We start from the raw sequence: 24,391 nt of genomic DNA on the forward strand, positions 1-24,391 counted from the left end.
AACTCTGCTCTCACACGCTCTCCAGCAGCGCAACTTCATATGTCCGTGGGATTTCTCGCTCCCTTGCTCCAGCATGCGCGTCAGCCAACGCGGGTTTCAACATAAAAACTTTGTCAAAGAAGAGTCCCAGGGCGCACAGGATGCTCCACAGCGTGATTAACGCAGACCAGTGAGCGCCGCTGTCCAGGAGCGACTCCACATGAACTTGAGAGTGTAAGAAAAAGAAAAGAAAGAAAGAGGATTTTCTCTCGCTTAGGGTTACCAAGAAAGTAGCCAACACTCTGGGCATGGACAATGGATACTTTAAGTCTCTCAGTGAACGCTGTGTCCTACACTGTGGCAGCTAACCTCTCCGACATTGATGACCCGTTTACCGGACCCATCAAGAACATAGCGCCATGGAACTTCACTATCCTGGCAGTGCTCATGTTTGTGGTCACCTCGCTGTCTTTGAGCGAAAACTTCCTCGTCATGTTTGTCACTTTCAAGTTCAAACAACTCAGACAACCCCTGAACTATATTATAGTTAATTTGGCCATCGCTGACTTTCTGGTCTCCCTCACCGGTGGAGTTATAAGTTTCCTGACAAACGCCAGAGGTTACTTCTTCCTTGGGAAATGGGCTTGCGTCTTGGAGGGTTTTGCTGTTACTTATTTCGGTAGGTTTTTCTTTTTTTCCCCCTTTATGATACAGTAATAGTAGGGCTGCTTAAGACAGCTTCCATAACTGTAGGTGTCAGTGTTGGAGCTTTTTTAGAAATATAATTGCAAAGATGTGTGATGTTTGTATAACAGCTGCCGCCGGCACATCCTCTTGACCACATCAGCTCGACTTCCACATCTGTTCATAAATTAGAGCATCTGGGAGAGAGGTAAAATTAAAAGTGACAAATCACTTCCACTGTAACTGTTGCCAAAATGAACAAGTTGACTGAGGATCACTTCATTTGAGCATTCATATCTTGAATGTTTGTGTAGAATACGCAATCACTTACTATGTGTAAAAAAGTATTTCTTAATGAGCATTGAACAAAATGATATAAAGTGTAGCAAAAACATATCAACCACTAAAGACTGATTTTAAGAAAACGTTCTTGTTTAATCAGCATTAGACATTTATTTTGTAAGTCTATTCCAGCTTGTATACTGCACCCTTTAAAGCTCACCCATCCATAATGCAGCACTATAAGTGTAATCTGTTTATGGAGCATGTTGCAAACTACACTAGAGCTAAATGATTGAGATGATGTACATAAGTGTGTGCAAGGTAAAATCCTATTTTAAATAGTCAAGATAAAAGGAAACTTGTGTCAGTGTCTGTCTCAGTGGTATAGATTTTTGAAACTGTATCAGTAACAAAAGCCCAGTGATTCTTCAAGGCAGAGTTTAAAGCCATGTGAAGGAGCTTCCTCGCCGCAGTGCATGACTTGTCATAAGTAGGTTACCAGCGCCGTGACCACCAATAACATTGGTGGTCTGAAGCCAGAATAGAGGTAAGGCACAATAATAGCATAAAAATCAATACTTGATTCTCTTTTGATACAAAAAGAAAAAAGTCCATGGCACACAAAATAGGATCATTTTTCAAGAAGTAAATCCTTCACACAGTGCCGGCTTAGAAAAAGTCACTGAACGCATACCAACACAGTTTATTTTCTTCTCCGTTGCTTTATTTGTGCAGCCCAAAATCTGATTGTGGATCTGTTTTTTAATTATGGCTTTGATACTTTTGATACTATCATATGGGGATATTGTTTTGAAACGTGTGGCATTGAAAAGTGTTGAAATATCGATACTTTTGACAACCTTATACAGAGGTTCTCAAAGTGGGATCCCGGACATCTGGGGAACAAACAACCTGCAGTACATTAAATCGAGAGAAAAGAGAATACTCTGGGTAATTCAGGCAAAGGCTCCTTATTGGATTTGTTAACAAGGTTTTTGCAGTCCCATTTTAGCAGCTTGGACAACTTAAATAGGAGTGACAAGAAGTCACGGGATGTCTTTATTACAGACTGAAGAACGCTCAGGAGACTTATTTTAAGTCTTGGGTTTATAACGTGTGCGGATCGGAATGTTATTATTGCATGGTGGATTCGGTGTACTGGGTGTGAAGCATTGAATTATCACACAAAAGAACGCCATTAATCATGATTTTGGAGTGTATGAAAACAAATATCCCAGTGCAAAGAGTGCCCAAGCACATAGCAACAGAAAACTAAATTTTATTAGTCAGATGACAATAGGCTCCATGCTAAAAAAAACCATTTGATGTACTTAATGATCGTTGAAGAAGCCAATCAATAGCCTACTGAAGTGAGGCTTACATTTTCAAGGGGCTTGTGCTTGAAAGCCACTGCAATTTAAGTCTCGACAGCAGTTTCAGTGATTGACAGCTGTGTTGCATTGGTATCACAGGCGTATCAGAGCATGTGTGTGTGTGTGTGTGTGTGTGTGTGTGGTACATGTACGTGTAAGGAAATTGGGAGGTGATTACGCTGAGCTCCTCCCAGTGAGTGGGATGATGGTAAATTTAATATTCTACTCAGGGTGAGAGTATTTTCTATTTCTGCCTATTTTTAGTGTTTCTATATGTGCACCTGGGCTTTACAGATAAGCACATTTACATTTATGAGGTACAAAAAAAACAAGAAAGAAAAACACATCCTTTGATGGTCAGTTTTAGTCCACTTTTAAATGCTAGAAAAACTGCATTGAAGTGTTGGTGTTAACTGCAGTAGTGGACCTTTGCAGAGGCTCTTGTTTCAATATGTGTGACATGATTGAACACCCTGGTTCCCACCTCTCTGCTTTGTCCTCTCCAGCCTAGTCTAGTAGACAGACACTAGGAGTACCTGGCCGTGGAGACATAAGTAATTATTTAATCTGTGAGAGTGACTAATTACCATAATTAAAGTCGGCTTTTTTTTAGCCCATTATAGGAGGCAGCCTAATGCACCCACCCTGGATCATTAAAGTATTTCTAGCAACAGCTATGCCACTTTACCTCTGCTCAGTACAGAACTGAGATACTATGTCAAAAATTAAGAAATTAGGGGGACTATTAGGGGGGCATCTAAACCAGTAGGTCCAAGTTGGAAAAGTTTCTAATTACATTTCAGAACTCTGGTGAAAGAGGGAAGGAATGTTAGATAAAAAGGCAAATAAATACATTATGTGCTCAAATATTGTGACCTTCCAGAAACTATTTTCTTCCCGTTTATTAGTCAGATAACAAATAACAAGTGCATTAACAGTTCATAAAACAAATACCAGGACTTCCACTGAGCTCCTCTACATACTGACCCCTTGCTCTTTGCTTCAGGGATCGTGGCACTGTGGTCGCTAACCGTTCTGTCCTTCGAACGATTCTTTGTGATCTGCCGGCCTCTGGGGAACATCCGACTGCAAGCGAAGCATGCGATCCTGGGTCTGCTGTTCGTCTGGTCCTTCTCCTTCATCTGGACCTTCCCTCCGGTGCTGGGCTGGAACAGATACACTATAAGCAAGATCGGAACAACCTGTGAGCCCGACTGGTGAGAAATGAGCCTGTTATTATCTCTGTATCCCACAAAGAGTTATGACTGTTCAAACTGTCAGACAACAGAGAGAAACTGATCTTACAGGGTCCATTCACCTCAATCACAAATACATATTTTCTCACTTTATCCTCACCGTGGAGGTTTTGTTGATGCTGTTTCTTCGTACCTGAGAAATCAGCACAATGAAAACTGCTGACAGTGAGGTTTGTGGATTATTGATTAGACATTGCTTCTGGAATGACATGTTACTGTGTGATTTTTTTTTTTTTAATGTCATTTTTAGTGCTTTTATCAGCGCAAAAACAATTCTACTCACCTCCATTGTACAGGGATGGCAGCTCACGGTTCAGAGCACATTTTAAAATCTTGCCACAAAAACCAGAGGAGTAAGGGATAAATATGCTTTTTGTGATATGACTGAAGTGATCCTTTAATAATGAAGACTGTTATTATTATTTCAGCCCACATCATACAATTCAAAAATGTACTCTGAAGTCAGGCCCTGTTTTCCTAACCTCAAAGTTTAACTTCAACCTGCGACCACTTGGGGGCATCACATGAAACCTCAAGTTTCAGCTTTGCACAATAAAATACAGCTGCTACACACACACACACACACACACACACACACACACACACACACACACACACACACACACACACACACACACACACACACACACACACACACACACACACACACACACAGACCTTTCTGGCCCTGGGTTGTGCAGCACCTGTGCCAGTTTTGTTATGTTTCTGTCAGGAATGAAAATAAATGCAGTTACTGTGTGACACCCTTATATTAAAATAAAGAACACCTATAGGCTACAAAATGAATTGCATTACTGTAGATGTCACTGGTGGAAAAAGATCACATTGAACAACAGCCTTCCTCTGTATAGTCTTTAGACAAAAGAGGACACAACTCAGACAATTAAACAAATATTGACACTGTGGCAGGTGCAACCAGCATTGGCATGCACCGGCACTGATCAGCTGGCCAATTGTGTGCCCTAGGTGAGATTTTAGCTGGTGCCCCCTCTTGCATCGCAATTTCAATACAAATGTTCATATTGTTCTGTGTTCAGTGTATAAATTCTATCTTAGTATTATGCCAAAGGTGGTGCAGTGAGCTTATGCAAAAGTACATGGATTTAGCTCATCATTCTGTTATCAAACAGCAGTAACTATCTGCCATGATTCTGATTCATTCTACATTACATATAAGCCTATTACTTACACAAAAACCGTATAGCTTTGTCATTTTAGGTTAAAAATGACTCTAAAAATAAAAAACAAATTTTAAACAAGTTAGGAAAAAAATACAACATAAATTAGGCATTTCACTAAATAAGATATATAACAAATAATGTGGGAAATATTGCACACAAATTAAAATATTGACTGCAGATGCAATATGCATAATGCGTTCTAAAGCAAAAATAATCCACGAGAAAACAAGAAAACAACTGACATAAAATGTTGTATGTATAAATATAAATGGGGCATTTCACAAAGTAAGATGTTGAAGAAAGTATTGTAACAACACTGATTAACAACATGCTTATTTAGTTATCTCCAGAAGGTACACTACAGTACGATCACGTCACCAAAGGGGGCATAATCATAGTTTGATGAAAACAAAGTCATAGAATAAAACTCACTAGCAGTGGCACAAGCACTTCAATCAGCTAATAACATATGCCATACTATTCCATCATCTGACGGTATAGCTAATCAGCTAGGTGGCAGGTCCGTTTTTCAAAATAATGAATGCTCAATTAAACAAAATGTTAAACATTGCTGTAGTATTTCTTTACCTCTGTATTGAGCGTATTGAGTGTGTCGAGCGTATTGAGGTATGGTAGGAACAGAACCCTGTCATCTCCATGCACACTGACAGCTAGACTGCAGTAAGCCTCTGGCTTTACTGTACATCTGAAACAGCTTTCACTAGTTTACCAGGAACCACTGATAACCTCACACAGCTCACCATCATTGCTATAAACACAGAAATACGCCTGTTGAATGCAATGACTTGATCCCGATGTTGTGGTCGGGCCAGGTCTTTGTAAAGATGATTTACCATTGCTGGGTTAGTCTGAGAATTATTTTGTCCATTTTATTTCCTTGCGACTGGACATTGACCAGGAGTAGACTTAGTAGTGGGGTGGTCTTAGGTCCAAGCTGGTGTAGCCGGGCTCTCTTCCCCTCTTTCTGGGAAGGTTGCACCACTGGCTAGTGGTGCCTGCAGCATGTAGGCTTGGATGGTAGATGTTATGAGCAGCAATCGGCCACACTACTGGCCACCACGCCTACATTTGCTGCCATCTTGCATCTGGCAAATGTGGAAAAGCAAACAGTTGTCTATGTACACATCCAGCACCACCAGCTAGTCACTAAAGCAAGCGTAGCATTAGATCTGGCAGGCCACAACGTCAAGCTCTAGAGGCATAGCTGTCATCAGCGGTACATATCAGCTGATGGCTCAGCTGACTCTGCATTTCCGCTCCCATTTGGGTAATCGCATTTAGAGCGGGGTATTTAAACTGCTCTTGCCCAACCCCACTTCCTGCTTCCTCTGCTGGCACTTTCGCAACCCATCTCCACCTCAGGTCCTCCTGTCATTATATTGTGGTTGACTGCTCTGCTTTGTCTGGGTTTTCTTTGCGGCTGCGCTCCTGTCGCCTTATGCCGTTCATGATGGCTCATGTAGGGCAGGAAGGTGCTCTTCCTGATTCAGGGTTTCCAAGCAAGCACGTGGAAGAGCAGGGGGTCCCAGAATAGTACCAGACTGTCAAAAAAAACTTGTGCAAGAAAATAAAGATTATTTTTGACAAAGTGGTTCTGACTGAAATGTTGTTAAGTGCAACAGCTGCAACTTTCAACGAGATTGATAAGAGCAGTGACACTGAACCAGTGAACCGTGAAGTTATGGGTTGTTTCAATGAGGTGAAAGAGGCTAAAACGTTCTGTAGAGGGGAACTGCACAATTAGGCGGTAATTCTCTTTGCGGTCATCAATTTGAGCTTACATTACACACAGTTATTTGCAGTTATATACAAATGATCAATGAAGGAGCATTAAACTAACTCCTAACCTTAATCTCAATACCAGACGTTAACCTTATGCTAACCCTGGTGATTCAAACTAACCTTTAGCCCATTAATAATACAGTTTTAATTATCCTTCCCGCCACACACCGCACATGCAAACAGATAAAGATTACAGACATTCCACACTCAGCCCTGTGGCTCAGATCTACGTTGCTGCTTCAGCTGTATTAGCACACACTGGGCCTCATTTATCAAACTTGCGTGGAAACGGGTGCAGATCTGAGCGCATAATTGGTCATAGGAAAGGACCCACGTGTGATTTATGAAACATTCGTATCGGACCAATCTCAGCGTATGAATGAGCGAGCCTTGATAAATGCGGCGGCTGAATTTGATCGTCTTTAACATGTTACGCCCCTAAATATTCCTGGTTCGGAGGCCTCGCCCACTGAGGTCAAACATGGAGAGAAGGAGCGCAGGTTAGAAAATAAACTTTTCCGACCCACAGATCGGCATCCTGACATCCGAGATAGAGCAAAATAAAGATGTGTTTTTGTCAGTCTTAAGAGTGGAATAAAAGGGGCCCATAAAAACACTGTATGGAAAAAAATAATGGAGGGGGTCAAACCAAGGCAGCGCTCCACTGTGACCCGTGTGCGCCTGTGCGCACTGTTGGACAGGTGTGCCGTATTCAGCACCCCTGCCGTGAATTGCACCCCCTCACATTAAAGCTGATATTCAAACGATCCATTTAATTCATTTTATAATTATGGCTGCAGTTTATTTCCACAGAACATACAAAAAGGTGTTGTTTTGTGTTCGCTATTATCCAAGTTTGTGATTTTAAACTCTTTAAAATAGTTTAAAGACTGTAAGTTACCAATGGTCTGACCGTTCTGGGTTACCTGTATATAAACTCCTCCTATAGGTGGAAACAACAGCCTTCTGATCCAGAATATCACTGGCGCACAACACTGGCGCTACCGGTGGTTCATTAGGTATTCCGTTAGAGGATACCTTTGTCATCTAGAAGAACCATACCAAGATGTTAATCGTCTGATACCTTGTTTGATTTAATGCAATTTATCGAGGGTAGCCACGAACCGACGAGATGACTTTGGCTCTGCAGTGCGTCTTGCTGCACCCGCGCGACAACACATTCATTCATTAATTCAATGTCGGGGTCGCGGGGGGCTGGAGCCGAGCTGTTCTGATATTTAAAATAATTGCGTGTGTCCCCCCCTGGCCACCACGTTCAAAAGCGATAGCTTAGCATCACACATCACCTGTACATTTATGTGCGTAATCATTCATGTATGGTGCCTTCAGACGCACATGAGTACAATAAATCGCTCCAACCACAATTTCTATTTTTTTTATTCGTTTTAAGAATCCGTTTTGATCTGTTCTTAATATGTGACTGCTTATGCTTAATGACAGCTGAGGTTTGTTCATTATTCTCAGACAGGTTTTGCTGTGCTGCACCGCAAATACACAGGCTCAAATTTGCGTACACGACCTCAGATCGTAGCTCACGCTCACGTCCAAATTGATAAATGCCGACGTTTTCCAGGAAATGGTCGTACGCACGTTTTTCTGCCGTACGTTCGTTTGATAAATGAGGCCCACTGTGTGTATGTTTCTCATGGAAAAAGTCAAGAAACAGGTCAGCTCTGACCTTGGCCCTCAGGGTGCCATCTGGGTAATGCTATTTAACTACATTGATCAAAGGTGTGCAGATAGAGGGCTGAGTGTTTGCCTCAAGCCCTGTAAGGGAAACATTGCTCAGATGAAGCACGGTGGGAATGAATGACAATACAATTAAAAGATCACCTAATGGAGATATCCAATTCATAGATGAACGACTCCACCACTGGCTTCACGCAGCACGAGTTCTGTCAGAAAACATTTGGTTAACAGCGGGAATGCGGACAACACAGGTGCTAGAAGTCCAGAGTGCCACATGCACAGCCTGATGCATTTTAAAAGCCTCATTTATGCACATCTTTTTATCTCTGGATACGTGCAGATATTCAGTAGTGGATGGCTTCAGAATGTTAAAAAGCATGGAAAGAATACATACACAAGGTTGTGCGGGAGAATTTCAAAGTAGGTGGCTGTATCCTTGGTTAGGGGTTTGGATAAAAATACAGCAGCGGAAATGCTGCTGATTTTCTTCCAAATCCCTTTCAGTATTGTGTCAGACATTTATTACAAAGACACACACAGATGGAGGTTGCCAGCTCAAAACCCTGGACTTGCTTGGTGATTCTAGAGACACATGCAGGTTGTCAAATAGATAGAAGACAGAAGAAGAATCATAGTTCAGTTTGTCTATTTTTCACATATCATTGACTAAAACTGTAATGCAATCAAAGCCCCAACCACAGCAAATTCTAGGTTCATCCAATGCGGCCAGTGTGCCAATGTTAAGGTCATATTTCCATGACAACACTGAGGGTGAATTTATTTGTACCAGGCTAGTTTTTATTTTATTGGAGGTTAAAGTTTATGAATAATTAGGGGCGTGGCCTCTTGAGTGACAGCTAGCCACTGGCCCTCACTTCTCCTCGGAGGCTAGTAGTCAGGATTAGCATGCTAACTCTGTCATCTCGACCTCGACTGCCATCATGCTTGTGGTGGTGTTACCATACGTGTACTTTATTTACAACTAATTTGTATGTTACAACCATAAACTGTATATTATATAGCAAATTAAAAGGTGTTGGTGTCGCGAGTGTTGGCTCTGTTATGCTAATTAAATAGCCGTACTTGCACTATAACTTGCAGTACGTGCAAGCTAGTGTATGGCACATACACTAGATGCTAATCTGGAGCACCGGGAGGATTCAGGCCGTGAGTGTTTTACAGTCTATGGGCATGGTACTGTGTTGAATATCAGTTTAAATCATAGCTCATAAATGCTGGTGGGTTAGGTTTGGCATGAAATGCGGTGCCCAAGATGGGCATCACGGAGGGCACGGGCATAAGGGGACTCTCTGTGTTATAAAAACACTTTAAAAATCTTCTTTAAAAGGATCTGAGTCACTTACTAAAGGTTAAAATGATGTTTAAAATGTAAATTTAGGTTTAAAAAGAGATTAAGGGTGCCACTGGCCAGAGAAGTCAACCGGAGATGGTTTAGTTATTACAATCCCCTCCTTCCTGCACAATTGCTCCTTCTGTGTGTAGGACATCATGAGGTGCCATTTTATCATTAAAACATTACAAAAAAAAAAGTAAAATATTTTGTTAAAACTGTGTGCATGTGCAATATAAAAGACTTATAGACATATTCGTACCCAAAGTAAAAGGTTGTATAAAAAGTGCTTTAAAAGTGCTATAACGTAGGTGCATGCATTTCACAACTGTCAAACAGTGAAATCACAATCTGTAAATTCATATTCACATAGGCCGCAGTATAAATATTCAAGTTAAATAAAATGTTTTAGAATATAAATATATTTGAAAAGAGGAAATTGTGAGATGAAAAGATTGGCCCTCAAATGTCTTTCGTGGTGAATAAGATGTAAAAGTCTTTATTTGTGTTTGTTCGGTAGGACCCCCTCTGCTGGTAGAAATATATAAATAACGGAAAGAATCAATAAAATAGATTAAAATGCTCGATGTTGGTCAAAACATCTATAATAATCTTTCATCTTATTGTAATTTAAGTGTTCTCAGAGAAAACTAGACTCCTGCATCTCCTCTTGGCTCTGTTTTGAGGCTTTAGAAAATATAGCCTGTGATTGGAGACTTTTGGATAATCCCTATTGGGTCAGGGCAGAGAGGGGAGAGGGAGAGCTGCAAGAAGAACTCCCACGCTACTTCAAACTTAGGCGTTTTCAATATGCCTCTGCACTGGCGTATGTCCCTCTGTCTCATTCTTGTGAATGAGATATTTCAGGAACCCCTGGAGGGATTTTCTTCAAATTTGAAAGAAATGTCCACTTTGACTCAAGGATAAACTGATTCAATTTTGGATGTCAAAGGTAAAGGTCACTGTAACCTCACATCTGTCACACTCTTGTGAATGCGATATCTCAGGAACACCTTGATGAGTTGGGAGATCAAAGGTCACTGTGACGTTACAAAACCATGTTCATTACTCAAGAATGACTATGCTAATTATAACAACATTTCACACAGATGTGTAATAGGATAAGATTATGAAGTGATGCCATTTTATATCCAAAAGGTCAAAGGTCAACTTTACTGTGACATTATAATATTCTGCAAAAATACTTTTCTAGCCATTATTCAATGACTTAACTCAGGAACAGATTGAGAGACATTTACCACAATTTTGAAACGTTTGAAACTTATAACTACACTTAATACCTTTTATTATTGAATCAAATTAAATTATTTGACTACATATATTTTGAAAGTCTGGACAGTTTGGATGTAAACTAAAACTGAACTGGTTGGTGGAGGCACACAACTGCATGGCGGGAATGAATTCATACACCTGAAATTGACTGCTGACTGGCAAAGAGTGGACAAATGCAACAGGGTTCAGGGTTTTTCTGTATGTGGTACGGAAAATAAATTTGAACCAGGAGTAGGGTTTATGTTTAAAAAAAAAAACCTGTGCAGATATGATGAGTCCAGGTGGAGCTGCTTGAGCACAACCAAAGGGTGCATTACCGTCTGTAGAGGTGCAATTAGAAGAAAATAAGCATTGCATTTTCATGTCCTGCCTTCAGGGTCACTGAATGAAGGGGGGGTTCTGAATGATTCAGGGAGCCCAGAGCTGTGCATAGGCCCTAGAACATATCAGAAATTCAAGATAATTAGAGCTCCAGAGTCACAAGTGAGACACTTTCACAGGCCCAGAATATGTAGAAGCATCCCTGAATGTTATTTTGTGCACCGAATAAATCCTTCACAAGTGTGTCTTTACGCCACGGTATGGCACTGGCCACTCGCCGGAATTATTTTATATCAAAGAAGCTATTTTTATGCAAAATGAAGCACTAGGGTCGCTGGTTCACTGGCAGGATAAATCTGGGTGGGTAAGAGAAAAAGCAACACTTTCTCTTCCCTCATTACCACCACTGAGGTATCCTTGAGCAAGCCCATAACCCCCAAACCGCTCGAGTGGAGCTGCTCAGTGGCCAGCAGAGCAGACTGTGGTTGTACTGGGAAGTTTCCAGGTATGAATGTGTAACTGTGTGAATGTGATCAGTGCGTTCCTGAAAAAGAGAGCATTGCTCTCAGTGTTCTCCCCCTGAATAAATAAAGGTTAAAGAAACAAGGACCAAGCAGCATGATTACAAACAAACACACATACACACAACTCTGTCTTCCAGGTAGATTGCTACACATTAATCTGGAGGATTCAGTATTCTCATGGAAATGACATAATTAGACTAAATGAGTGGCCACCGGGACTTTAATTATGTCACAGAGATTTGTCTCAGCTGTGAAATGTTCCTTTTAACTGAAGCTCAAATGAGGTGCAAAACTGTAATCTTTCTCTCCAGCCAGATAAAAGCTTCTAAATGTCAAAATGACATTTCAAAGCTTGCAACTGGGAAATTATGGAAGTGTTAACCCGTTTGTTCTTAAAGGGACACACAAGAGTTTTTCGACGATGCATTAATCTATTATTCCATATCTTTTTTTAGTGATAGTTCACTATGTGTCACTACATCTATTTTAAGCAAAACATTGTTTGTTAGGAACTATTCTATTGGTCTGGGTTTCAGGTTTGCATTTGACCCAGTTTAAAGCTCATTCATTGTAAATGTGAACATCTTTGTTCTCCACCTCTGAACAGGTATTCAACCAACATGATCGATCACAGCTACATCATCACTTTCTTCACCACCTGCTTCATTCTGCCTCTTGGAGTCATATTTTTTTGCTATGGAAAGCTCCTGCGGAAGCTCAGGAAGGTCAGTATGGGTTCTAACACTACACACATAGAAATTATTCATTTATAAATGCAGCTCAGATTTTCAGTCATGTTTAGGAAATTTGTCAAATGTATTTCCCTGAATGTCAAATCATTTCTTTAAACCAATCAGAAACATCAAGGGGGGCTGTCGGTATGAATGGGTGGTTGCATAATGGTGCTTAGATGTTCCAACTTGTTTACAGAGACGGAAACTTTGAAGTCAGCAGCAGAGACCAGAAGTGAGAGTGAGAGTAATTAAGTCAAGTCAAGTCAAGTCAGTTTTATTGTCAAAAATTGCAATATGCATGACATACAAAATGCAAAAAATGAAATTACAGTCCTCTCAGACCCAGTGCAATCGGCATATACATACAACATAATAAAAATAATAAAAATATACAAAGAGTAAAAATATACAAAGAGTAAAAATATACAGAGAGTTAAAAAAATGTAAAGTGGCAGTGGATTGTAAAGTGAATAAGATAATAATAATAATATATTATATAATAATTAGACTCCACTAGTGTGCTGACAGGAGGTTTGTAGTCATAAGGATCCACATCCAAGTAACAATAGTTTGCTGAAAATATTATCATGATTTGGGGAATTTATTACAGGAAATGTCAGGTATAGGCCAGTCATCCTGTAGTTGCTGAAAGTTTGAAGTAAGTTCCCGAAAACCTGTAGTAATGCACATTTAGTCATATCTTCATGGCACATTGCTTCCCTTTCTCACTTTGATCATGGCAGTAAACATGCTGTAATGTGAATATTGTGATTTTGAAATGTAGCTGCAGTTGACATATGGTACAGTATAAAGAAACCTGCTTGTACTTAAACTGCAAGTTTATTACATTTTGTTTGTTGCATGCAAACAAAAGAGCATCATAAGGGCCACAGATTGGAGTCATTAGATTATTCCTTAGAGGTTACACTCTGCACATTTTTGGTGACTTTCTGTAAATAACCCCACAGTACATTAAGTGGAAGTAGAGGTGCAATAAGTGTTTTTCACATGGTAAACTTTTGGGGAAAAGGGATGACCCCCTAGCGGTAACTTAGCTAAGCTACTTGGATCTGGTATTTCTTACTTTGTAAAGTTAGTTGATAAGATAATTTGCAAGCGACGAGACAGCCAGATCATTCCTGGGAATCTGGATGAACTACCTGATGTTGTCCACTCAAGGCAATATTTTGCTACATCAGCTAGTTAGCAATAAATTTGCATTAGCAAGCAAGCTAACATTAGCAGCTAAAACTACAATATATTCCACATGTCAGTGTCCACACATGATGTGCCTACACACACTCTGCAACGGCAGCCTGCAGACCCTCAGCCAGGCTAGACCCCAGCACCAGAGGTCCTATCCTGGACTGGAGTCCAACTCCCCGCAGGACAGCCGCCAACCTAAGGTCCATCTCTGGGCCTCTGCTGCACAAAGTTTAATGGAAACATAGCATGTGTTGACTTCATTTGTTGATGTTAACAGATTCCATTTAGCTATCACTCTTTGTTGCGTGTGAGTGGAAGAGACACAAGGGAGGGACTCAGGATTGTTTAAAACATCATATTCTTTGGAGTTTCCCAGAATTTTTTTTTCCGAGAACTTAACTCTGAAGTCAGTCGACAGCCTATTATAGGCAACAGAGAAACTCTATAAATGTCTCAATTTTAAGTCATGTAACCCATTTGCCCATTGGCAACAAAAAACGGTTAATATGTTAATATGTGTAAAAAGACAGTAATGTATTGGGGAGGCTCCCTGCCACTGAATAAGAGTGGCCAGTGGCCTGCTAAAAAATCAGAAACTCATTAGTATGGCCTTACTGAATTTAAGTGTCCCTCTTATTTAGCTTAGTGCAGCGCCAGTGAAAGGACAGCAACTTACGACTCCTCACCAGCTCCGCTCTCTTCCAGATATCACCATTTCTGGCTCTAAAATACCAGGATGGCGACATGCAAATGCAAAACTCTCTCTCTTGTTGAATCACATGTTTTCTGATCGAGGCAGCCCACAAACTGACTATTGTCTTATTTCAGTTTGTCGGTTGGTAGGCACTCCAGATGCCCAAATGTATGTGCACAAGCACTGAAAAATTGGGTTTTTCATAATGTGTCCCCTTTAAGATAAAATTGTTTTTTTTTCATATCCTAATAGACTACCCATTTCACCTCCATGGCTCAACAAGGGTTGTACCAGGGTCGATTCTGTGTTTGAAAGGGTTCACTGCCGTTGACCAACTCGGCTTTGTGGTCGAGCTGTTGGTTGAACAGCAGACAAGAGTAAATTTCCATGTAAATGACACTACCAGCGTCCCTCAGTACTGGGTAATTGGTATGCATTGGTGTCAGGTCAAAGGTTGTGACCCAGGTTGTATCTGAACTGTCATGACCAAGGATCAAGCTGTATTGATTGGCTTGGTTTGAGTGGTCAAAAAAAGGATTTTGCAAGGGTCAGATAAACAAGGTCTGTCCCTGGTCATATTTGTGAAAAAGGTTTTTACAAACTACTGTATTAGCTAGTCATAGTTGGTCTCTCTGTTACTTGTAAAGAAATGAATGGTTGAGAACCAAAATACATTTCAGATCTTCTGCTCAGCTACGAGTCATCCAGACCTCTCAAATCGTCTGGGACAGGTCTGCTCTGTGTCCCAGGCAGCGTTCAGTTTTTATGCTCCACAAATCTGGAACAAACTTCCAGAAAACTGCAGGTCTCCTGCTACTCTTTTAAATCAAGACTGAAGACTTTTCTATTTTCTGCTGCTTTTCAGTAAACTGCACTGTAACTTCTGTAACTGTAACAATCTTTTATATGTTTTATGCGTTTGTTTTTCCCAGTGCTTTTAATGTTTTATGTAAAGCACTTTGAATTACCTTGTTGTTGAATTGTGCTATACAAATAAACTTGCCTTGCCTTGCCTCCAGGTATCTCATGGTCGGCTGGCCAGCGCCAGGAAGCCAGAGAGGCAGGTGACCCGTATGGTGGTGGTGATGATCGTGGCATTCATGGTGGGCTGGACGCCGTACGCAGCCTTCGCCATACTGGTCACAGTTCATCCAACCATCAAGCTTGACCCCAGGCTGGCTTCCATCCCTGCCTTCTTTTCCAAGACAGCTACTGTCTACAACCCAATCATCTACGTCTTCATGAACAAACAGGTAATTGACATTTTTCATGCTGGAAAGGAACTTGATTCAGCCATTAGGATCCGTTTGCTTATTAATTCCAGTATTTGTTTGTGGTGTCCAGTGCCAAACTGGTTCTAGCAGTGTAGTGAGAAGGTAGTTGAGGCACGTCACTGTATGCAGTAGATTACAGCTGCTGCAGAATACTGAGAGGTTTTTTCTGTTGTTTTTGGGAGTTAGCTTGTCCTTCAATAATGCATGGGTTATGAATAAATGAAACATGGAATCCAGAGAGTACAATTGTCCATGCTTGGCTAAGAAATACATTATCCACCTCATGGTATGCTTGTGAGACATGCAATTTTTCATGCCATTCACATTGTGCTGTCTAGCTCTTTTTTTCAGTGTAAGTGAGACACACATTTTGGCTAATCGTTATTGACTGTACAAATATTGACTATATGACAGCAGCCAATAGAATAGGGATGATGTGTAGTTTTCAAACTCATTACATAGGATTAATGGCCTCTCCATAAGTTCATAGATTCCTTTTGAATTTATTTCATAGTTTGTGTAAGTAATTTGTCAGTTTCTCTTTAAAACAAACCACCTTTATTCAAAATAACATTTTGCATTTGAATTGCATGGTGACTACTGATGGATGATGGATGGATACTATGCATGTGATGTATATTGCTCAAATGTCATTAAACAGTAAACGTGCTGTTATGTGAATCATGTCGATTTGAAATGCAGCTGCAGTTCAGGTACAAATGAGAACACATATTTTTATTTTACATTTGAATGCATTTAGTAGTAGTAAATACCTCTGTAGACCAACTGTTCATGCATACAAAAGAGCATTCTGAAGGCTACAGATTGGAGTTCCATCAACCTGCACACAGCTGTAACTACACCTACAGGACATAAAACAGGATTTCTTTTATGTGGAAACTGAGCTGTGTTTAGGCATACATTTTATGATTTTCATGATTTCTTCAAGCAAAGTTTGCATGAAGTGATCATATTCAAAAGTTTGCCAGACTATTCAACGGCTGGAAAAAACAACAATTCCCAGCATAAATGCTATGGTGGTTGTGTGAATGATTTACACGTCATGATGCAGAGTGGGACTTGTTGCATCAGTTGCATCCTACTCTTCAGTAAAACAGTTCCTATGTGCAGAAATAGAAAGACATAAGAAAGCACTGATGCCCTGTAGGGCTGACTGCTCCTAGAATGCTGCTAACCATGAGCATGCTGTGTCCAATTCACTGATGTCACATCGGTTTTATTTAGCTCTTAATGCAGTTTGGAGTCACCACTGTAAAACGTTGTCCTGTGAAGCTCCATTTATACTTTATATATAACTGAAGTTCTTTAAAGACTTTTTCATGTTAACATGTATTCCACCTCGTTCTAGCAGAGCTCTGCAGTCTGTGGCAAGTTTTTATTGTATATGACAGGTTTCTATATTTTTGGTAGATTCTCTACAGTTCAGTCAGTAGATTGAACATTAAAACTGTCAAGGAGAGTTAGGACAAAAAAAATCAAACATACAGTACAGTAGGGCTATGGAAGTCCTACGTATATGAGCTTGGCACAATGCCTAGAACCAGCCTTCCTTGCCAGGGAGCTCCGTTTGCATGTTCATTTGACTGCTCCACTTTTGAGCTGCACTCGCTGTTTGCATGAGTAAGACAGTGTCTCAACTAAGACACAGACGGGATGTAATTACCAAAAACTGCCAGTGCTTGTAGGAGTCAGCTGACCTCCAGTGCTGGATGAGTTACATAATAAGGTGAAGTGAACCAGTCTCAAGAGATTCCCATGATTCATGGCTACTGCTACTTGGAGTAACTCAAAGTAGGTCAAAGGTGAAAGAACATTCTAGAAATATCCATTTATCCTGTCTGTGGGTATTATTTCAAATGTATGTCACATGAGGCGCACACTCTTTGATCAATAGGAAGGATCTTAAAATAAGGAATGAAAGAAAATGAAGTCTGGGCTGTTTTGACAAGATAAACTACAATGTTTAGCCCACAAGGGCTTTAATGTTAAAAGGAAACTTTATCGATCTGTTCTGAGAAAATATACGTTGTTCTTCTCCTACTCCTGCTGCAATAGATTGAGTTTAGCAAAACTCCAGGCGTTAAAGCACAAATGCAATTCAGAAGAAAGGCCATCATCATGATTAGAAGAGACAATAGGCGTCATGCAGCAACACATTTTCATTTGCTATTAAGACAAAAAATAAGAGAAGTCAGCTCTAGATGAACCAAACCTTAACCACTGAAATCTCCAACATCTGCAGAATGACGTGTTAAAGTCACTTGAAATAAACATGACATTTCCTGAGTATCAGTAACGGAACTTCAAACATACATTATTAAAACATATTATAATCTAATATATGGATATTATAATATATAATTTACAATGATTGCATTTGATATATGACATTCATGCTTCTCAAATTTTTCTTCTTCTCAAATATGTTTCTCAAATTTAAAACGAGCTTCAAGTTTCAAGAAGTTACAAGAAGCAGTCTATGATTTCGGCCTCCGTGCAACAATTTTCATTAAATATGTATTAAAAATGAAAACCATACAAGTTAAAACAAAATGAGAGTCTAAGACAACATAGTACAGTTGAATTATAGCGCTGTATTTTTATTTTTATATTTCATATAAATGTATGTATACAGTATTTGCAAATGGGTAAACTGAATGTAAGGTATGTAGTAAATGTATATGCATAAAGAAAAGCAATATGTTTATTTACACAGGGGTGTAACAGTTTTTATAAACAGTAGGTACGTGTAGAAGATAGGATAAGGTGGACTGTGAAAACAAGATGTTGTTGATCTTGGTAAGAGTGCTCTTATCCACCCTATAAGAGAAAAAATTAATAAAAAACATTGGTGACTCTTAGAAACCAATGGGTCCTAGTAAAAAGACAAATCCTGGATAGAAACAAAAATAAGAGAAAACATGATCATAAATCATGTCTTGCATGAGGCCCAGTGTTAGTCAGTTAATGTTTCATGCTCATATTTTTTCAGATGATAATCAAAGTGATATTTTGGGTCACAAATGACCTACAGAGGGAACACGGGCCATTCCAACTGAACCCCAGATTCACATAAAAGAGCATTGTTGAGCTCACTATGTAAAAGCTCAAGAGTTTCTTTGAAAGAAACATAAATATTTACAGTCCCATCATATCCCAAACCTGTAAATCACAAATGCACCAATGAATGACTGGATGGCAGCAGAGCACCTACAGGCTAATAGCAGCTATGGCTCAGAAGTAGACATTCGAGAGTTGGCAGTCGGATCCCTGGCTACTCCAGTCTGCATGTTGAAGTGTCCTTGGGCAAGACACTGAACCCAAGATTGCTCCCTGTGCTGTGCATTGATGTTGAATGTGGTGTGAATCGTCTGAATAGATTAGATGGTGATTAGATGTACATTGCCATCAGGATGAATGTCTGTGTGAAAGAGTGAACGTGGCAGTAGTGTAAAGCCTTGAGTTGTCAGAAGACTAGAAAGGCACGATATGGGTACAAGTCCATTTACCATTACGACCTCAGCGCCTGTGTCCTTGGATATTGTTGCCAATATGAAAAGGTACTATATAAGCACTGTGTACAGTTAAAAGGTATGCAATTGTATGTAATTCACTGATTTACATAAAGCAAAGTGACACTGCTGTAATCACTGACAACAGAATTGAGCCAAACAAATGCAGTCTAGTCTGTAATGTTTTCTCATACAATAAACCCATCATCTGCACTCAACCTGCACTCAATGGACCTAAAGAGCTGCAGAACTACAAAGAAAACAAACAGACCCTGAAAGCTGAAAAAAAGAACTGGAAATGATCCATGATGTAATGGACAGCAGTGGTCTGTGGTTCTGGGGACATTTTACCAACCAAAAAAAGAACCTCAATGGAGTGTAGCACTTCCTGAAAGTGAAGGAACTCTCGGGGTGAGGTTTGCTGCACTAAACATTTGTGATGGGTTAAATTTCAACTCGGTTTCATTCAGAAAATGAGAAGGTACTCTAGTATCGATAGATGATATATAGGATCTTTGTAGCGTGTGATTTATATTGAACATATACACATTTTACATTATATTGAACTTATCCTGATGAAAAACACAGGTTAAATCATTAAGAATGCAGCTTTGCATAAAGTGTCTGCTCTCAATGTCTTTTTTGTGAGCCTTGATGTGTCTCTTCAGGTTGCTGGTATTCTTTCCGCCTATTCTATGACCACATAGCTTCCCTTCTGATAAAATGATGTGTTCTGTTCATCGTCCAAAAGTGCCCCGTCCCCACCTGTTAACATACAGTCTCTGCTCCACACAGAGAGTGCGAGTTTAGAAGAACTCCACTCATCTCACAGAACCGATACATTTCCATTTGATTAAATATATCAACCCATATCCGTGTTTTCTCTCGCTGTATAGGTGATATGTGTTTTGAACATCTACATTGTATGATCAGCTCAGTATGTGTGTGTCACCTGCCTTACTCGCTCTGCTGGGCAAGGAGATAAAGTCAGAACTGTTGATTTCTTCCCATGGAGCCCGCAGTGTGAAAACTGAGCTAAAAGGAGAGTTAATATTAGACTTACATTCCCCAGGTGGTGGACACAACTCCAAATGAATGCTAACAATTATGCTACATGTTTGCATTCAAAATGTTATAAGTAATGCAGTGTAAAGTATGAATTTACCTGACCGTATAACATATGTGACAGAAAACATCTATGTATCCAAGTTTCCACAGCAGCATTTCAATCACCTCATTAAATTGCCTTGATCATTTACCCCCTCTAGCCTTTGAGCTGAAAATGACTACTCCTGTGATTCTCAAATTCAGCTGTAAACTCCTTTAAAGGTTTTGGCCAAAGAAGGTGAGGGTTAGGGCTAGGTATGAAAAACATTTGGTTAGCATTAGAAAAAAAGCCATAACGGACCGGAAAACAATAGAGAAAAATCGCTAAATCAGATGTGCAACAACGCACAAAAAACAAAGATTTTAGCCAACAAAAGGTGACAGTTAGGGTTAATTGAACCCCACTCCCCTGGCTTAAAGTCCTGTGTTTTAGGAGACAGCCACCACCCAAACCTGCCTTCTGACAGGGCGGCTTGCTGTCTTCTTCTATGTCACACGCTTTCACTATGGAGAAAACACACACACAATAAATATGTGTATTACACACACATTACTGCACATTACTTTTTGTAGTTATATCATGTACAAAAAATGCATGAGAACGGCCTGCTGCTAGAGATGTTCAGGGATAATTTGTTTCAGGCTATTCATGTTGCCATTAAGATGACATTTAATGACCTTTTTCCCTGCAGGATTGTTTTAAAAGTTATATTTTTCAAAGTAAAAGAAGGATTATACAAGTATTCAGTGTAAAAGGTTTAACAGCACATTTAAAGTCTCAAAGTGAACAAAGCCATAGACATCGTAGCCTTTGGTTTTTCATGACATCTGAGTACCAGAGGTGTTATCACCACTCTTTGAATGCATTACTGGTTTGAGGGGAGCAGTTAGAAGGCTTGCGTGATAAATTGGACGGGTCATTAAGGGTCAGGAATCATGATTTCTCCCTGGGGCATCACAGAGTGGGAGCTTTGACTCTGAAAAAAGGTCAGTTAGTGTTTTTAGATTTAAAGTAATGTGGAAACCAATGATTGTGGGGCTATTAGTGAGGATGGGTTGAAAATGGCTGTGTTCTTCCAAGAATAACTATTGATAGACATTGTAACCCCAATTGTGTGTGTGTGTGTGTGTGTGTATGTGTGTCTGTCTGTGTGTGTCTGTGTGTTTGTGTGTGTATGTGTGTGTGTCTGTGTGTTTGTCTAAGAGGGCAATGCAAACACAATTGTTTATTTGAAGTACAAAAGTTTACAAAGGATGAGATTTGCCTCAAACATCAAAGCCTTTTTTTATCATACATAAAAAAATCCTCAACAAAACATATGAATGGCATGAGAACTACAGGTCTTACACTATATTGAACTACTTTCTCAGGCTTTGAAAAGTTCCAATCCAGCAAACATTTTATAGTGGAGGCGTTAAAGTGTCCATAGAAACTCGGCACAACTGAACTCCCAGTCTTGTGGCGAGCGGTAGGAGTGTCCGGTATATATATAAATGTGTTTGTTTATTTATATATAAATTCTACCCTTCGTTCCTTTTCTGCTTAAATGGCCAGCTGGAGCTGCTGCGCCAGGCTACTGTGAAGTGTGACCGCCTGTGAGTGTGAGTGACGGGGGGAGAAACTCTGCAGCTGCCCCTGCACGTTGGGGAAAGTCTCCGGATCAGTTCAGAACGACGGAGTGAAAAACTTGGAAAATGCTCCAATGGATGTTTATTCTTCAAGATCGCTGATTTGCTCATTTAGCTGTCAATCAAAAAAGGATTCCGCCTCAAATTCAAATTCAATGAAATGTACACACAGCAGTACATATTTCACCACTTTTTTTTTGACTCACACTCCCGCTATGCTCTTATTCGTGTGTTTCTGTTTTACATCACTCCTTTCTGCACCTGTTCTTGTTCTTGCAATCGTTTCAGTCACGAGTTCCTTAAATCCGCTAAATGTAGATAGGATATCACCAAGTTTCAACACTGGTAAACATGCCACCTAATGGCCACAAGGTGCAGGTAAGCTAACAGTGGGCAGGTGAGAATGCTTAAGTTAGCATAAAGACTGGCATTAGCGGGGAAAAGCTGGCTTGGCTTTGTCTAATGTTAAACAATATACCTACCAACACATTTAAAACTGAAAATTATTACACTGTATCACGTTTCTATATTCCATGAACAAACACAAATCGCCAATGTGTGCTTTTATCAGGACTCGTTTTACACTATGTACTGTATCCTTCTAAAATCAAATTGCTGTCACATTTCTGTTTGTGTACAGATTAACTACATGATACAAAATGTTAATTAGTAAGCCTGCTGATAGTTGTGCCTGTGAATATTCTCATTTGTCCAAGTCACCGTTATCCCCAAAGAAATTTAAGTCAAAAGCAACTGGACTTTGTTATTTGTCTAGGAAGACGTTTTTACCTCTCATCCAAGAAGCTTCATCAGTTCATGTACGCATCTGACCAGGCTCCGTCCCCGTAACTTGCCTCTTGGATGAGAGGGGAAACATCTTGCTAGACAAATGACCAATTCCAGGTGCGTTTGGCTTAGATTTCTTTGGGGGTGCTGATAGTTGTGTTTATTTTTTGACAGAGCCAGGATACCTGTTCCCAACTGTGTGTGGCGTCAATTAGCATATAGTACTTTTCAGTAGTACATTACCAAAATCTACAGGGTGGGAAAAATTCTAAAAAGGAATACCTTTTCAGAACTTTAGACGTGGTCCGTAAAAACGTAAATGCAAATCATTTTGATCAAGCTATTTTCTCTCGTTTTCTGTCCAGTTCAGGAAGTGCCTAATACAGCTCTTCAGCGGCACAGGGATCATCCCAGACAGCAACCTGAACCAGACCTCGGAACGACCTGGAATTACTGCAGAGAGTCAAACAGGGGAAATGTCAGCCATTGCAGCCCGCATCCCCGTGGGTGGCACTGTGTCGCACAGGTCTGACGATTCTCCAACCGACTGTGGCTCATTTGCCCAGCTGCCCATCCCGGAGAACAAAGTGTGTCCAATGTAACAGTAACCTCATCTCAATAGGTGTTTTCTCGCTATCCTCTGACCTCCAAAATAACCATCTCTACATAACTTAGTGTGTTTCAAAAAAGTGTTTGGATAATGACAGAACTTTAAATGTTGATTTAATCTGTGTGGAAAACAGCTTTGAAGAATTTTCATGGTGGATGGTTCTAGCACTTTATAAAAATATATTTCACTCGCAATCAAGAACAGACCCAAATCATCAAAAAATAGAAAAAAGTTTTGTGCTCCAGCCTGTTTTGGTAGTTTGCTCAATAGGCCCAACAAACGGGGCAAAACGAACTGTACAGCCAGAAATGCTCAGAGCTTAACCTGCTTGATATTTTGTAAATATTTGCTTGCAGGACACTGTCCATTGTCCACTTATTTTAGACTATCTTGGATGTTCTCTTGACCATTATAGCACATCTGCCATAGTATCACATTAGAGGGCACTTGATTCGACTTGATAGCATCTGCCTTCATATCCCTATAAAAAAGAGACTGCTAACAACTGAAACCTTAACATCAGTGAGTTGAGGGCTAGCCAGTTTTTCAGATACCACAATGCATCCAGCCTTTCATCTCGTCCTCTACTTCTCTTTGAAGCCCTGTGATGGTGCCTGTAGAGAAAGTGTTGTTTTCTATGCCGTTTCAGTACTTTGGTTTGGCAGCGCATCTTCATTCATCTCTACTTGTCAAGAGGATGGCGGAAACTTCTGAATTTGGATACTTTTATTTTTAGTTTATAGTTGAGGTCAAAGCTTTCATCTTTAGTGAAGATGGTCAATGGGACTTGAAGATTCCAGTCTCCCTTAGCCTCTGTTGCAGATGGAGGAGGACAACATATTTATGAAGTGCCAGCAGCGGATCAACAAACACACATGAATACAGTACACACAACTACGAGCAACAAATATACATACATACTACTCATGCACACACAGATTGCAGCTCACTGCCTGCATTATGATATGCTTTCTATAGGCACTGTGATGATACAATGCACCAATAAATATCCAAGCACAATAGTGGATTAGCTAAGTAGC

General features: G+C 40.1%; 1 protein-coding gene across 1 annotated transcript; it reads left to right on the forward strand.

The window, feature by feature from the left end:
- Window positions 1–294: 294 nt before the first annotated feature.
- On the forward strand, window positions 295–23,343 carry valopa (vertebrate ancient long opsin a; the record flags this gene model as incomplete). The annotated part of the gene is made up of 5 exons (XM_083923152.1): window positions 295–658; window positions 3,325–3,535; window positions 12,386–12,503; window positions 15,432–15,665; window positions 23,107–23,343. 5 exons carry the CDS (start codon window positions 295–297, stop codon window positions 23,341–23,343), a joined length of 1,164 nt encoding a protein of 387 aa, XP_083779278.1.
- Window positions 23,344–24,391: the final 1,048 nt, after the last annotated feature.

This window comes from Echiichthys vipera, assembly GCF_963691815.1.
Source record: "Echiichthys vipera genome assembly, chromosome: 11".
In the NCBI taxonomy this organism is placed as follows: Eukaryota; Metazoa; Chordata; class Actinopteri; order Perciformes; family Trachinidae; genus Echiichthys; species Echiichthys vipera.